The 17512-nt window shown below is 29.7% G+C and overlaps 1 protein-coding gene across 8 annotated transcripts in view; it reads left to right on the forward strand.

The window, feature by feature from the left end:
- Positions 1–17512, forward strand: part of LOC121115845 (ras-specific guanine nucleotide-releasing factor 2-like) — an 80659-nt gene that overhangs the window by 30610 nt on the left and 32537 nt on the right. For all 8 annotated transcript variants that reach the window (XM_071887866.1, XM_071887870.1, XM_071887872.1 and 5 more), the window contains exon 3: positions 1050–1178. In XM_071887866.1, coding sequence (XP_071743967.1) covers positions 1050–1178 — 129 coding nt within the window. The remainder of the gene's footprint in view (positions 1–1049; positions 1179–17512) is intronic.

Below are 17512 nucleotides of genomic sequence, written 5' to 3' on the forward strand. Positions count from 1 at the left end.
GTAAAAAGGAGTTTCTGTAACGAAAGGGTAAACATTTATTATTGTCATTAGATTCCAAACAATTACGTTGGAGTAAAATCTTTTTATGTAAGCCTGATAAAAGCCAACCTGTTATTTTCTCATTCTAAACTCATGTCACATAGGTTTCTCAAATTAATTTTTTTAGTATGTCGGTACACATTTCAACAACAGCTACATTTTTAGTTTTTGCCGGATAAAAAAGTTAGACGTATTTTGGTGAACTCTGCAATTTTGAAATATTGAAAAAAAAAGTTAGAGAGAAAAAATCAACTCTTTAAAAACTTTTAAACAGTTGTTTTTTCTTCAAAATTTAGCATTTTGTAGAATATAATATTTTAGGAGAATAAATTTTTTGGAAGGTCGTTTATAACGTTTGGTTAAACTTTTTGCTATGTTCGATTTTTTTTTTTTTCCAAGGTAAAAAATTACGGAGCACCCCAAAATCTTTTTATCTTCCAAAGACGAACTAACAATGCCAAAATGCAACATATGTATGTTGTGGACATGTGTACTAAGATAAAAAAATAAAATTGAGAATCGAATTCAAATTTAGAAAATAACAATTTTTGTTTTATCAAAGTAGACATTTGATGGAAAATAGTTGTAGTACTTCAATTGCTCATACTAAAATAATTCATTCAGTAAATTGACTAGTTTGATTATATATTATTCTTCAAGTAATATAAATTTGATGAACAATTTTTCTTTTTTCCATAAAATGTTTATGGCATATATCATAGTTGTTACTTTGTCATTGAAGCGCATGAAGAAACTTATAATATAATTTAAGTATGAACAAAACATTTAAGAAACAATAAATTACAAATAATAGGGGTAAGAATCAAGAATATTCATAAATAAATATACATTGTATTCGAATATAAATATATATGAAGACTGAAAAAAAAGCACTTAACCTTTATTTATGTGATAAAATAACATGGAAAAAATTTAAAATCTTCTGGAGTTTTTTTTTTTTTTTTTCAAAAAAACCTTTTTAAAGTATTAATTGATATTTATTATTACAGAATCTGCTATTTTACTATGACAATGAGAACACTGTAAAGCCTATTGGAGTCATATTCTTAGAAGGATGTTACTGTGAAAGCCGCCTAGTATCATTATCATCAAAGACAGAAGATACAGGAGAAAAATTGGTAAGTGACAAAAAAGAGGAAAATATTTAAGTTTCTATCACGATATTTTTATGCATTCCTGCACAATAAAAGTATATAAATACGGAATTGTGTTAACTGTATGTAATGAACCACTTGGATATTATTTGAACCATTCAAGTTTTTTTACGTATTTTAAAATACGGGTATCTTTATTTTTCGATCTAAATATTTATGACTCTAAATATGTTTCTCTACTAATAAAAGAAAAAGAAAGATCACTCATATGAAGTATAAATTTATTATTTTGTTCCTAATAATACATGGTTTGTTAATGAACAAATCAAGTACAACATTTAGTAATATCTGTGGGAATTCAATATAGAATCGGACTTGATTTATTTTTAACATACGTGGACTTATAAGTGAGATTATGAGAGGTACGTTTTAATACAATTTATGTACTTTAATAACACAAAACAACAGAAAGGTCTTTGAAGTTACATATTTAATTGAAATAGCTCTTGACACGGTTATTACAAATCTGTAATTAGTATTTTTAGAGTAAATCTGGTTCTTCAGAGTTTTTTTGGAGTATTTTTATATATTTTATTTATTATATCGACCTTTTATTTCCTCTATAAAGTTGAAAGGAAATCAAACATTGCAGTGAATCATGATGTAAATGATACCTTATTTATTTATGCTTCCATTATAATCCCTTGGCGTAAAAAATGAAAGTGGAGGCGCTATACATTTTCAAACAATTCCTCTAAATAAGTGGACTTAAAACTTGAAATAGCATTTCTTTAGGATTGGGTTATTACATAAAACACAAAGAATAAACTAGTTATCATAGGGATTACTGATTTGTATTCTACTTAAAAATTGGCTCAATTGACAAAATTTGATGTACGAAATAGGGTTTATACTCTTTTGTACCATATTTTCCATTTTAGTTGATACTTAAAGGACGGACTTACGGTTGGGGGTTATGGTATTATTTTATAACAAAAAAAAATAATAATGAAACTTATTAGTTTTTCTCCTATGCCTGAAATTCTGAAAGAAATGAACGAAAATAAACCCCAAAAAAATAGATATTTCAATATTTTTTAGCTGTTTAAACTTTTCATCAAATATCGAATAGATTAATGAATGATTTCTTACTCTAAGATATTTGTTTTCCAAGAATGTACAATGTACATAGATAAATATGTAGGTATATGTGGATAAAGTATCGACGTTGGGGAAAGTTGTGTATGTTTTATAATTTTTTTTAGAAAGGAATGCTTCACTTTTTTTTGTTACTATTATGAGTATTTGTATCCTTCCTCATCAAATCACACAAAGATTGTTTATAAATCAACAACGTAGAATTCTATTAAATTTAGTAAAAATGTAGACTTTTACGTCTAAAATTGAAATATTTACTTTAAATATCAAAAGTAGTCGATACCTAAATAGTGGAATGAAAAATACACAAATAATAACAGTTGAAAAAAAAGGATCTAGGATTTAAGATTATTCAATCCTTCTTCAAGAAACTTGCTATTTTGATTGATTTGATGCCAAATACCAATGGATTCTCAAAATCTCACAGAACTTTGAACGAAAATATTCTTTGAGTGGTGTTTATAAAGCCCTCCGTTTCTTAGCTTCCTTTTTATTGATCTCCAAAGACATCTTTTATCGCGGGACAGAAGCTAAACCCACGTGGCCAAAAAACTATCAATTTGAAGTCATTGTTGCAATTTGGTTTCAGCACTAGAAATTAATCCATTCCTATTTGATCATATTTGGAATTCATCACAAACTTGGTTGTCAACGATTTCAATAATTGCTCTTATTTTTTTACAATCGTGTACCGATATCTCTTTTGTGGATTTACATAAATTGTAAACTTAATCTGATGTGTTCATTAAAAATTTGTTAGTGAAAACGCTTGACTTTGCAAGTCAGTTTTGGAATATAGAAACCCAGTCCCTCCTCAGATTACATCCGTCAAATATACTCAACCTTATCATACGTCTTTTGGAAATGGCTTAGCACTCATCCATCCCTTATCATCTCTTTTACCGAGGTCCATAAAAGCTTTTTTTAACCTTCTACAGACTTGGAACCCTTCACCTTTATTATGATCCATTCTAAAAACAATTACATTCAAGTGCTCCATAGCTAATTTCTTTAAGAATAATTGTTCATTTATTTAATTTAAGACGACTATGTGATCAATTTTTGTCAAAATTTAGTTGGCTACCCCAAAACTTTTTATCATCTCGTGAAATGTCCCTTTTGAAGTAATATATATGTCCCTTTATTAATTTTTTTTCGTAATGTTTCCATTTTTTTTCTTCCTATTTGCAGAATTTCCTAGAGAATTCAATTATAAGAGTGATTGTATGGCATTAGTGTAATTAGTTGTAGAGTTATCATTGTAGACTCAACGCCCCAAGGGAACAAAAGTGTATCCTTGATCGTTGTTTGGCCACGTGGGCTTAGATTCTGTGCCGGGATAAAAGATGTGTTTGGAGATTGATAAAAAAGATGCGAAGAAATGGACGACTTAATAAACGCCGTTCAAAGAATATTTTCGCTCAACGTTCACTTTCTGCAAAGGAATTCAAAAATGAACAGAAAATATGAATGAGGTTGATTTTCTGCTCAATCTCCAAGCCTTCCCTTCTATTTCGAATTATTTTCAAAGCTATATATGACTTAAAAAATAAAAACTTTGCCCCATATAATTATATTTGTTTAATTCCTTATCTTTAATTAAGATTTAGAAATAAGTCTGGTTATTTTAATTCTATATTGAAAAACATTTTTCTCAAAGAGACAACTAATTTGAGTAACTCCGTCCAATAGTTTCCCAATCCCTGATATAAGGAGATTGTTGTTTTTGTTGGATAAATGGATAATAAAGTCTGCTGCTATTACAACTGCGAATATTATTATTATTGAGAGGACTATAAATATGAAAGTAAAGTTTATCAGAGATTTACATACACAATATGAAAACAAATATATGAACAACCAAATAATGTTGTTTAATCTGATTAAAAAAACTTTTTTTATTCCCAAGTTAGTTAGTTTTTTCATTTTTTGTTGTATACATATATTTTGTACTAAGAATTGACTACATTGTACAGAAGTATTGAGAAGGAATACCAAAATATGTATTTTTCTCAATCATACATGTGATTTTCTAGAAATATTGACTCAGAATCTGAAGTATTGATTGTTTTCACACAATACCCTTGTACTTAATCTAAAGTTTGTCAAAAGGAAAGCAATATAAAGAAAATCTAGACTCTTACTAGCATTTATGATGATACTTCAATCATAGAGCTTCTGTTTAATTCCAATCATATAATTGTAATTTCAAAAGAAATAATGTCAATATATGATGATGATATCTGCGATTGATGGGCTAACCCCCTAGAAAAAGAGGTACATATAGGGTACAAGATGTGCAAAGGATTGAGCATAGATGTCGGCTAATACAAAGGGAATAATATGACGTCACATTTGTGTGTTAGTCTTACATTAATAGATAAAGAACTTCATTGATCTAATAATCGGTAATCCCAACTAGAGAAAGGATATTAAACTCTATTGACTCCAAAAAGTTAACCAACATTTTTTTTTCATTTAACGAAAGTGGAAATCGGTATACCCGTTTATATAGTTGATGTTCGTTGTAACAGACTGAACATTATCATATACTAGACCCATACTACGCCGAACTGTCTATCGAAAGGTCATTGAACTCACTATATATTACTTTCTCAATGGTTTTGATGATGGTTTAGTTTTATGCAGATTCATTTTAATCAGTCATTCTTCTACATGCTAAAAATTGACAACTCGAAATCTTGAAATATAAGATCGTGATAGTCAAATTTGTGAAGGATGTCAAAAGTTGTTTTTATCGGCATATGTAAGGTATATTTTTTTTACTGAAAAAGTTTGAAGAAATATTTATTTTCAATTTTGATCATTTTTATACGAATTATGCTTCACACATTTTTTCGACGTCCCACAAAAGTTCTAAAGGTTACATCCATTCTTTTATAAAAAGTAAAAGCTGCAAATGTATGAGTCCAAGTTGAAACTTAAAATCCCTATGCTTCTTAAAAATATAAACACCATTAAACTTTCAAAAAAAAGGAACTTGTTTTTTCTTGAAAATTACTCCAAAAGGTTGGTTATAACCCTTAGCATTCGCAAACTCTCATACCTATAAATGTATATATTGTGTATATTGTTAGGCTATAAAATAGTCACACTATAGTAAACGTGAATGAAAGCGGTAATAACTTATGATCTTCGAATGCAAATTACCTTTAAAGTCATTTTTATAGTAGATGAACGCTTACATTTTGCATAAATGTACATATGCTGCACTGTATGCACGCGCACTGTATAGATATGGATAAAAGATAAAAGCATTATACATAAATAATGAAAACTATCTACGAATGTAGATATATCTAAAAATTAATGGGTTGTACCCACAGACTTTATTTCAAATAAAGTATATTTTTTTATGGTGTAAATACTCCTTGGAAGTTAATTCCTTTGGTTCATTACTCGAGTTACAACATGTTTTCATGGGTACTTGCAAGGGTTCCCTGGATTTCTCGCTGTTTTACACCTATGATAAATTATCGAGTAATCTCAAATTTAATTATTTCCTTACTTGCGTTCAAATTTTCCAACTTTTTTGTTATGTGTCATACAAAAAAGAAAGTGTGTTTGGTATCATCTAATGAACATCTTATTTTATTACAAATTGTCAATGGATTTTCGAAGGGCTCAAAGAGCAAGGAATACTTGCACCCAAACATATCTGCTTTCGTTGTTTAATTCATTCAATTAGATGCTAAATGTTATATATCGAAGATTCATTTGGGATACAGTTTTAAACCATTTTTGCTTTAGTACAAATTATGTGAAGTAATATAAATTGATGTTCAACTAAGTAGCTAAAAGTAACAAGCCTACAAGTGAATATTTATGAAAAATGAATGGAAAACAATTTTTTCTTTTTTCTCAAAATATAAAATGAGAAATCCCTGTACTTTACTTGGGAAGAATGAAATTTTTCGATGGGTTACCCTTTTGTAAATATGCAATGTGCCTTATACATATTTAAGACTTCATACCGAATTTGAAGCATCATAACTTGAGAAAAGGGAATGTTCAAGACATCCAAAGTCAACTTGAACTATTAAAAAAATAACTACCTAATCTATAAAGTAATTAATGTAACAAAAAAAGAGGGAAGTATTATTTCACAAAAAAGTTAATCCTTTCACTATTCCCAGTAGTAATACAAAATCGGATTCTACCTAAATTATGGGACCATGTATTGACTGCTTAAAGCACTACGCGCTGTTATCCATCAAAGGCATTAATTATCTGACTAAAAATTGGCACTTTATTAATTCGTCGATTTTTCTGCTTCTTTTAATATATTCAGTGTTCCGAACGTTGATTGAGTGAATACAAAATAGTTTATGTTCTGTTTTGAGAAACTCATAACAAATGTTAAATAATTAAATGCATAGTTAGGAAGAATTAGCTAACTCCCAATGGAGTATACGTCTTTTTTCTGTTTGTTTTGTAAGATTTAGTTCAGATATTCTGGCATTTTTTTTTTTTTTTAATTATAACACTTCATGCTTAAATATCATATTTATTCTCCTTTGCCTCTGATAAGAGCAAAACTGTGGTTTCTCATTTATTTATCCACTTATATTAATTTGTCTCTATTTTTCATTACCATTTCAACAGTTATCACTGGTTACCAAAACTAATAAAAAGATAAAATATGACTCGACGTTAATTGTTTTTGGTACTAATTATTTTACTAATGAAAATAACGTTTAATGAGCCAAAATCTGTTGTTCATGGATAGGGGAACTTTATTGAAGTTTAAATATTTTACTATTCCATCTTAATATTATTAGTATAAATTTAAACACTATTCAGCAGGGTAAATCGACAATAAACGTCCCAAAATGTAGAACAGTTGTTTGTTATAATCTTACGAATACTGTCTAAAAAATGCAATTTTTATTAATTACTCCAAATATAACTTCAAAGAAGATGAGAGTGGCAGCATATAAGAGAAAAATGTGTAAATGTTTGTTCTGATATATTTTTACATATGAAAATAGGTCATTTTTACTCTATGGAATGAGTTGCATTTACGTATATATACATAATATTAAAATATATATCAAGCTTGTTGCATTTATCCAACGGATAAAAAAATATTCCCTCCAGAAATACTGTTACGCTTGACTGCCCGTGAATCTTTTGAGAGGATAAAAAAGAAAGAAAGAAATAGTTAACAAATTATTGCGGACTAATGTGGTGAAGTAATGGGGAAAAAGTTGCAAAATATGTTTGAAATTAATTGCAACATTCTTTAAATTTTTTTATGTGGTCATATTTGTTTTTGCTATTAAATTTAAAGAAAATGTGCATATCATTTCTGCATTTGAGTGATGTGCACTAGATTTCAGGAGGGGAAAAACCAGTCCCCTTAACATGGTTTAAGAATGTCAATGAAGTATCAAAGAAAAGAAAAACTCAAAACTTAATACTCAAAATATTTTCTAGAATATGAACGTTCTTAATGGTTTATTGCATAGATATATGAAGTTCTTTTGAATTTAATAGAATTACATTTTTCTGATCTGAATATTTCTACCCTACATTTTGTTTATGAATTTTTAATCATGTATTGAAAAATTTAAATAATAAAATGAAGTTATATTCATAACTATTAATTGTCATTAGAGTAGTGTATCCAATACACATTGGAAGCCCGTTTATACCATACACGGACACTTAGCCGAATGACAATTCTCCTGAAAAAAGTGATAAATATATGTATTTTATGAAGATTCATGCTGCTGTAATACTAATATTAATAAAAGTGGTCCTAAGATTAGACTTGACCGAATTATTAAGGACTGACACAACACTACCTTTCGATGTCCGCTATGCCTTGTCGTTCCATGATATTTAAAGTTTAAAAAAAAAACTGAAAATGAGTATATTTTAAAATTGCATTCGAGTCTCCAAATTGTCAGAACCATATATCTCAAAAAAAGGACTACAAATCTTTTCATACCAAAATACGTGGATCCAGTTGGTAAAAAAGATGAAAGAACATGTTTCTAAGACCCCCATTTGTCCTCCCTCCCCAACCCCTCAAGGTTTACCACATTTATAAAATTACATATATATGACTTTGGAAAATTGCCAGTGTAGAAAATTGCCTATAATTTACTAAAATTTTAGATTGGATAATACTTCCATATTGAAATGTCGATTAGCTAGTTATATAGGCTATGATATTGAATTTACTTTTTACTGTAAATTATAAAGCCTAAAGGGTGATAAAAATGAATTGAGAGGAAATCCCCTTCAATGTTCATACTTTTTATTGGAATATGAATATAAGTACATATTAAAATATTTTTTAGACTTATATTTTAAACGTTAAAAATGAATTAACTAAAATATATTTTGATAATTCTGAGTATATGTAGAAAGATAAAATATTTATAGATAAAGTATTTTTATTTTTAAGAATATTAGCATTGTACAAAATAAAGTAAAATGAAATTATAGTTTCAAAATATAAAACTTATGAAATAAAATCATAGATGTATCGTACAAGAATACTATAACTTTAAGGGTTTCAATCGATCAAATAAAATACTTCAAGTCAAACAAATAAATGTGTACTTTTGAAACCAACAAAAACAAATGAGTAAATTGTAAAAACACTTCAGCAAATGTGAAGTTATATTCTAATTGCAATTAAGAGTAGGTACATTGAAGACTATTTTATGTTCACTTCAAAACAAAATGCAATGTTGATCTTTTTGAAACTAATTAATCGATGTTTACCTATTTGTTGAAGTATTATTTAATTTGGTAAATTAGGGGAAATTTTCCTCTAGAGCCATTTTCTTCATGGAATTTTCCTAAAGCTCTTTGCACACATCTCTAAAAAGCTACAACTTGTATATATGTAGGTGTGATGAAATAGCCATTTGATCAAAACTTCAGGGATTGTATTTGAAAATAATGAAAGGTTTTTTTTTTTTATTTTTGCAAAATATTTCTAGTAGTGAAAGAAAGTATTTATTTACTCTTTGGTGTGTTCTATTTGTCTTAGTAATTGGTATTACATTAAAAAAAGTATAGAATCCCATCAGAAGTGACGTCATAATCATATTCTAAATATATAAACATAATCAAATTTCTTTTTTTTGTCCTTTTTTTTTTACTAGGAAGAGGTGTAGCAGCGTGAAATTATTAATATCATTATTCAGTTGGATATGAATTTGATGAATGAGAAAGATAAAAAAATGATGTCATGGGTTTAAAGAAAGCAAAAATATGCTAAACCTATTAAAGGATTGATAGAAATCCTTTTATTGGATACTAAAATTGATTAAAACATATCTAATGTAGCCAAAAAAAAATAAAAAATAAAGAATGGAAATTCATTTTCGATTTGTTTGAAAAGTCAAATAGATTTTTATAAAACATAGAATACATAATATATAGATATACCGGTCTCAAATTTTGACGTCCTTTTTGGCCAACCTATGTCTTGAGGACACGCCCCATAGAAATTGACTTTGCCAAATGATGGCATCAGAGATATTAAGGAGTGATGTCTTCATCAATCAATTTCGATTATTAAGTATCCAATGTTTTTATGAATAATAAATCCGGAAATAAAAAAATACAACGTTCTCAGATAAGATTTTTTACTATGTAAAATACTTTCTTAGAACTAACATGAAGTACAAAATCAGCAGAACGTCAGTTTTTTCTTCACTGTTTTGCTTTAAAAATTTATAGGAATTCCTGAGAATGAAAAATTCCACAAAGGATTTTTCCTTTTTATTGGGACAAAATCCAAATCGCCTACATTTTTGTTCCGTATGTTTCTTGCCAAATTCATTTTACAATACGGATACATATCATGAGTGCCCCTAGAAAACAATTTAGATGAAATATATGTAAAAATCCTCCCATGATCTGGATTTTAAAAATAACTTTTTCACATAAGTATTTCTAAAATTGTGGTATTTTCTTATAAACTTAGGTTTCAAGAAAAATCGGGTTATTCAGCTTCATCTGAAAATTAGCATTGGGTGAAGGAAACCTTTGATTAGTTTTTAATTTAGAATAATGATAAACCCCTCTCAAGCATGAAAAATACTTGAGACTGTGCTAAATTAATTCAATTGCTAAACTGAGATACTTTGACCTCTTTACGGATTGATTTATTTTTCAAATCTATGTCATTTTCTTGGAGAAACATTTTCTAAAGAATACATTTATTTTTCATAAAATAACCACACCTGAGAGAATACAAAATAAAAATCATGAAGAAATTGAAAACTCATGGATCTTGGATCAGGGAATGTATCGATTCTCTGAGAATGCTAAATCCCTTTCGTTCATATAAAAAATTCATTATTTTCAATACAATCTATTTTTAACTCACTCTAATCCTAGCCTTTTGTTGAATGTATCCCCCTCTTTTATATAACCTAATCTTTCATTCTTGTGTCTCCCTAAAAAAAATTGAAATTGAAAAAGAGATATATCGTGTAAAATCCGTTAAAGAGTTAAATTAGGATGTTTTTCAAGAACCAAGTAGACATAGAATGGATATAAAGTACCATATTGACATAACCCTATCATACAGTCTCCTTAAACTAACAAAAGATGATATTCACAGACCGAGTAATCCATTATAATCTGCACACTGCAAATTTTAAAATTCAACAAGATATAATTTATTAATTAACAAAAAAATTTCAACAAAATAAATAGCAGATATATGTCTGAGCTATGTTAATCATTAATGTAGCATTCCTTAGCTGTAATGATGGCTTCCAGACAGTGACGGAAGGACTGGCACCTGCTGCAGATGTAATCATCTGTCATGACGTTACATTACTGGCTGACCGTCGCTTTGATGGCCTTGATGTATTGGATGAAGGACACTGCAGGCCTTTCAACTCGACATCCACCTTAATGGTGTAGTCGAAGGAGTTGGCATCAGGTCTTTAGGGCGGCCACAAGGCTCTTTCGACATACTTTTTTGACAACTCTCTGGACAGTCTGTTGTTCTAATCCGACATCTATTGTATGGGCCCACATGGATTTCACGGGATTCTCGTGGGCTGTTTTCTTTAACTCCTCCAGATCCAGTGTGGCCTTTTTGACTGAGCCCTTCTTCCTTTCCAACGTTTCGGACTTGCTGATGGCGTAGACGATGGCTTTGGAGACGTTCATCTGCTTGGAGTGCCCCAATGTAACTTTGTCGATCACGTACAAGTGTATTTTTTTGTAGGTAAGCTAGAGAGCTCCAATTTGTTCTGTTTTGTAACTCATTGTTTATGCTTTAATATATCAAAATATGAATTAATTTCAATCACTCAATCTTCAATAACTAATTTTCAAATTTCAATGGACCACCCGGTAGTAACCAAATCTACTGTGAACGTATCCTTTTTATAGTTAAATTTACATATGTGTGTATAGCTCCGGTTGGTTAGCAATGAATAGTTTTTTTTAATGGACTTATTCACTTTTATTACAATATTTTAACTTCTTCTTACATAAGTTAAACATACCAATATTGCTATAGGTATACTATGTAGGTATTATATTATACATAAAAGTTTTTTGTTTTTTTTTAAAATAGTAGTTAACTTCTCTTTTGGAAGGAAATAAAGGACATAAAAATGCCAGTTAACAACTGTTCCTACTACCTCAATTTACATTCTTTTACTCAGGAGGTAAACTCTATAGTATACATGTTTGATGTTCTTTTATGACAGCAACATAATAACTATACCCATGAAATGCTAAAACTACTGACAATATAACTTAAAAATGTGATTTTTTTTTTTAATTCAGACCAAATTTCTATAATACCCCATTACATATTAAAAAATAATCTCATAATACTGCCAATAGAAATCCTTTGTCGCTGTCACTCGCCCCCGCCCCTCATCAAAACTGATTGTAGCTGATCTAATGAAACATCATGAAGCTATTCTCCTCCAAAACATTCGTCGAAAAATTGTCAGGTTTACCATGTTCATTTTGGGTTTTCTTTTTCCTTCATCCTCAAAATGCTCCCAATTAAAATGACTGATTACAGTTTTGCTTGAGTTTGTTGGTCATATAATCCACGAAATACTCTACAATTACATGGATTATACAAGGTCCTTTGAAATGCCTTTTTTGGGGAGATAAACTAAATTTTTTTTTTTCTAATAGTAAAATAGTTATGAAATGAAGGAGAGTGTTGAATTACAAAAGTCCTAAAATGAATGTTTAAAGGAATTAAAAAAACTTTATTTTTTAAATCTGATTTTGATAGCATAAATAACTAAATCTATGTATGTGGGAATATCTTAACTCCTTATACATTCATTACACAATTGTTTTAATTCAATTTCCTCGTTCATTTCATAACTATTGTACTCTTAGTTGATTAAATAAAAGAAGAGACAAAAATAGTATACGTATATGTACGTCTAAAACTGAACACTCTGAATTTTTTTAAATAGTTAAATAATTATGTAATTTATAATGTGGTTGACGAATTAATTTATTTAACATGAAAGATGAGAGTCTTAGACACATTTTTATTTAATATGGCCGTCCAGGTTCTCCACTAACAAATCCAGCCTGGACCGGAACTTGCTGCATGACTTGGCGATGAAGCTCTGGTCGATATTGGCTCAGGCATTCTTGAGGGCATACTTCAGCTGGTCCTTGGACTTGTATGGGACTCCCGACAGCATCCCCTTCAAACGCCCAAACACTACGAAGTCAAGCGGCGAACAATAAGGCGAGTGAGGCGGTTTTTTATTAAGCTTGTTGAGAAGAATACTCGACCTTGCGAGGCGCTTTTCCTTGTCTACAGGCTTTAGGGCTTGATGAGGGGTTCTCTTGTAGACCTAAAGGCCAAGATCTTTCTTAACTAGCCGGTCCATGGTCCTTCTGCTGACGTTGAACTCCCTGGAGAGGCGCTGACGGTGACCTTGCCTTTCTTGTCCTCGACAAACTTTTTCACGGCAGCAACCATTTCGTCCGACCTTCGACGCCTTGACTTAGATCTTGTGGTCGTCTCAGGAGTCCCTTTGGCTTCGACACTGTAAACGATAAACAACGCTGTAAACAATTCAGTGGCAGTTTTTCTCCGCGCGGTCAGTTCCAAAATTGCGACTCGACGTCTCTCCATATTATCGGCTGTTGTTTCACTGTTGCTATTTAGATTTTGCTGGAGTTTTGTATATAACTAGTCAAGACCCTTGCCTTGAAGTATAAACCGGTTTCAACTCAATAAAATCACGAATATATACATGGCGTAAAATTTAAAGGAGTGTTCATTTTTGGACACGCACACCTGTATAATATTTTTTGACTAATATTACGATGAGATTGGTTGAATTTATCTTGGTGAACAGGTACTCTAATCCTGGATGCAAGTGGGGTTATGTAAATAATTCAAAAGACTCTCATCTGAATTATCATAGTTTCACAGTGAAACCCCCTAAACGGTCGTGAAATGTCTTATGTTCACTTTAAGAGATACACGACCAAGAACTTCAAAACTTTACAATATAAATTTCATAGTAACTGACTCGATCATATCATAAGAAGATAAAGCACTTGTTAAAGAGAAATACACCCAACTTTGATAAGCAGTGCATGTACCACACCAATCCGGCATCTATTAATATTGCTTCAATATCTCAGAGACTACTCGTATTTCTCGCACTTTTTACAAGAAATGCCGCAAGTGTGTCCGAACAATGAAATGATAGGCTCATTTTATGAAAGTTATATCCTTAAAAGCAATTGATATATCGAACGTAGTTTAGCTAATTCAGTTATTCATAACATTATTGAGGGATTAATAATATTTTCAATTTATAATCCCAAAAAGAAAAAAACAACAAAATACCTTAAAAAATACAAATATCTAGTAAATGTATCTGATTTTCAATGCGACTTCAAGATTAATGAAGAAAAGTAAAAGATATCCCAGCAAACATTTCGTTGGCATATAGCGGGAGACAGGGGCGTTGCTAGCTTTCATGATTTGGGAGGACTTAGCCCCAAAAATTATAAACACATTATAATAAATAACATAATATAATATATGAGTCCCATTACTCATATAAATAGGTTTATTTTATTATAATACTATATTGCAGGGCTGAATAGAGGGAAATAGAAGTAAATAATGAAGGTAGAAGGACAAAAACAGAGAGAGGGATGTAGAAAGAAACAAAGGGAGAAGAGGCGAGAGATATGTAGAAAGAAAGAAGAGAAATGAGGTTTTATTTCGGTCAAAAACAGGCTTGGAGGCCAAAAAAAATATCATAAGTATATGCTTTGTTATTTTATACGTCTACTTACTAAATTTTCTACTAATCTGTTCCACCATTTTGTGATTGTGAAACAGACTTATATATAAACAAGTATGTAATAAAAATTGAGGGGGCTAGCGACGCCACTGGCAGTTTATATATAAGAAGAAGGCAAATAATGTTGGTTATGCCCTAGCGTGTCTACACAGTGTTTTTCAGCTATAGATAAGCATTATGTAGTCATTACTTGACACATATTTCTAATACTATTTTTGATAAGTTTAACAAGGCTAAATAACTTTAGTCCATAAATAGTAGTTTTTTGCTCTGCGTTTTAACACTAGTACGTTGTAGATAACAATAAACAAATATTCAAAATCTTAGTATACTAAGCCAGTTCCATAATAACTTTGAGTATTGAAATCGGTGAAAATTCCATTACAGTTGAAGTCTTGAATGCAAGAGTATGAGATCGATGAAACAAGTTGCAAGAATATAAATACTAGCCTTAAAAACTACTCTCAACAGCACAGCCGAAGCTATTCAAATATTATTAGGACACTCTACATAAGTAATGAAATATGTACATCTCGAAAATTTTGTACAGATCCAATAAAAAAAAATGCTTCTCATAAGTCATAGTACTGTTCTCCCTTACAATACGGGTAAAACTTTATTTCAACAAAACAACTTTTTGAAGCCAAAAAAAAGATGGATTATATGAGGGTTTTCTAAGATTCGTTGCTTTACTTTTAATGCAAATACCATTAAATAATTTAAATGTCATTTAAATATCTTTGTTAAATGAACTTAAAAGAATCAAAATGCATACACGTTGTTATTTAAAATTTCGATACAAATTATATACATATTTCGATATTATGTTGATTATTGATGTTTAGTGTATAAATATATAATTTGTTCAAATTTATTTATTCTCAGGATTATTTTAGAATAAAGTAAACTGAAATAAACTGTGCCTACTATATATGACTTTTCATATCACATCAAATCGGCAAAAGGTTCTTACCTCAACAATGCAGAATCTGATTAAATTTAATGTTTTTACTTGCGAAATAGAGAATTAATTTTATTTTTGCAATCAAATACTGTGTTTCCAAGATATGAGGAAAAAAAAGAATGCCAAATTTCAAAAAGTCATATATGGGGATTTGAAAATGGTTTAGATCCTTGTGAGTTTAAATCAAAAGGAAAGCTGGCAACTTTAATAGATATCACTATAAAAAAGTATAGTTATCCTTACTCGCTAAAGCGTTTGAATCTTGAAAGATGTACTTTTTTTATATTTATGCTCACAAGGATTTTGATACAATATTCACCTTCCCAAATCATATTTTCTGAACCTGTACTTCAAATGCAGCAAGGAAAGTAATATCTGAAAAGTCATCAAATGGGATTTTTTTAATTACAAACTGATTTTTAGCTTGTTTTTTGACTTTGAAATAATATTGCGACCATTCAGCTTTAATAGAACATCCTTGATCAAAATGTAATTTTGGTTCAATAGAATTTATTTTGTAGCTGTAATTGTCATTATCAATTTATGTAAGTATACTACGGATATTTTGTTGTTGTTTCAGAGCTATTATGATTTGTGTTAGAAACAAAAAACAGTTTAATTATATTATTAAAGTAAATTTTGTCTGAATAGTAGGATGTTTGCCGATACATTATTTTTGAGTGCTATTACTAGATATAAGAAATAACAATGGAGCAACGGGCGTGTACAGTACGTTTTCTGTACAGAAAAAGAAAAAAAGAATTTAAAAAAATGCTAATTTAAAAATAATGAAAGATCAAAATATTTTTTTTATAAAAAAATCTAAGATATAAAATAGAAATTAAAAATTCTTTATTTGAAATTTTTGAATTAAAAAGTGTACACTCTCTTCCCTAAAATAGACACTATTTGGGCCACATGTTCTTTTTTCGAAAATCAAAATATGAAGAATAGGATAATTGTAAATTCTCAAAAGTGGGGTAGGAATGCCTGCCTTGTTGCATGGCCACTGAATAGTCTGGATTTATCTAATTGACTCATTATATTATGGATAAGAAAAGCTGAATATCATGACAGAACAACTCTGGACTCCCACTTATCATGTGCTATATGGATAAGAAAAGCTAGAATTAATACAGCACATGGTTCCTCTACAGTCATTTGCATATAGTTATATATTTTTTTGCGATTACTTTGTACGATGAATATTAATTAGACAAACAGGGCTAAGTAAATGAATGGATGAGTATTACAGGGCAGGTACTATGGAGGCCTCGGAAGGATTGACTGTGACTACGCATCTATGGATGAGAGCCAACAAATTGTAACATGAAAGAGATGAAGAAGTACATAACAGTTAAAATCGTTTCTTTTTCTTTTTTTTGGAAAAAGTGGATTTACGTGACTCAAAACCTATGAGAAAATTAGTTACTTTGCCTCTCCACAAATTAGTTTCAATTGTGCAAATAACTGAGCGTCCCTTCTTGTTACTTTTCCCTCCTTGCATTTGAATATTTATATATACATACAATACCAACACATTACAGTACTGTAAAATATATTCATATTTATGAATGGTACTAAAAAAGCTGCCTCTTAATTGCAAAGGAATACGAAAAATCTGAAGGTACATCATAATTTGTTTTGCTCGGCGCGTCATTTAAACAAGAAAGGAAAATTTTTTATAAATATTTTGTTTAACATATCAAATAAAATGAATACAACTATATAGAGAGACAAAGTTTTTCTGGAGGTGACTGTTATCATATAAGTTTATGTCAGTTGTTGCTAGAGATTTATGCTTATTCATATTTCTTTATCTTTTGTTCTTTTCTTTATTTGATTTTTATAGTATATACATATATAAAAACTGAAGAACAACAACATTTGATATGATGCTGTGC

This window comes from Lepeophtheirus salmonis, chromosome 4 (assembly GCF_016086655.4).
Source record: "Lepeophtheirus salmonis chromosome 4, UVic_Lsal_1.4, whole genome shotgun sequence".
Lineage (NCBI taxonomy): Eukaryota > Metazoa > Arthropoda > Copepoda > Siphonostomatoida > Caligidae > Lepeophtheirus > Lepeophtheirus salmonis.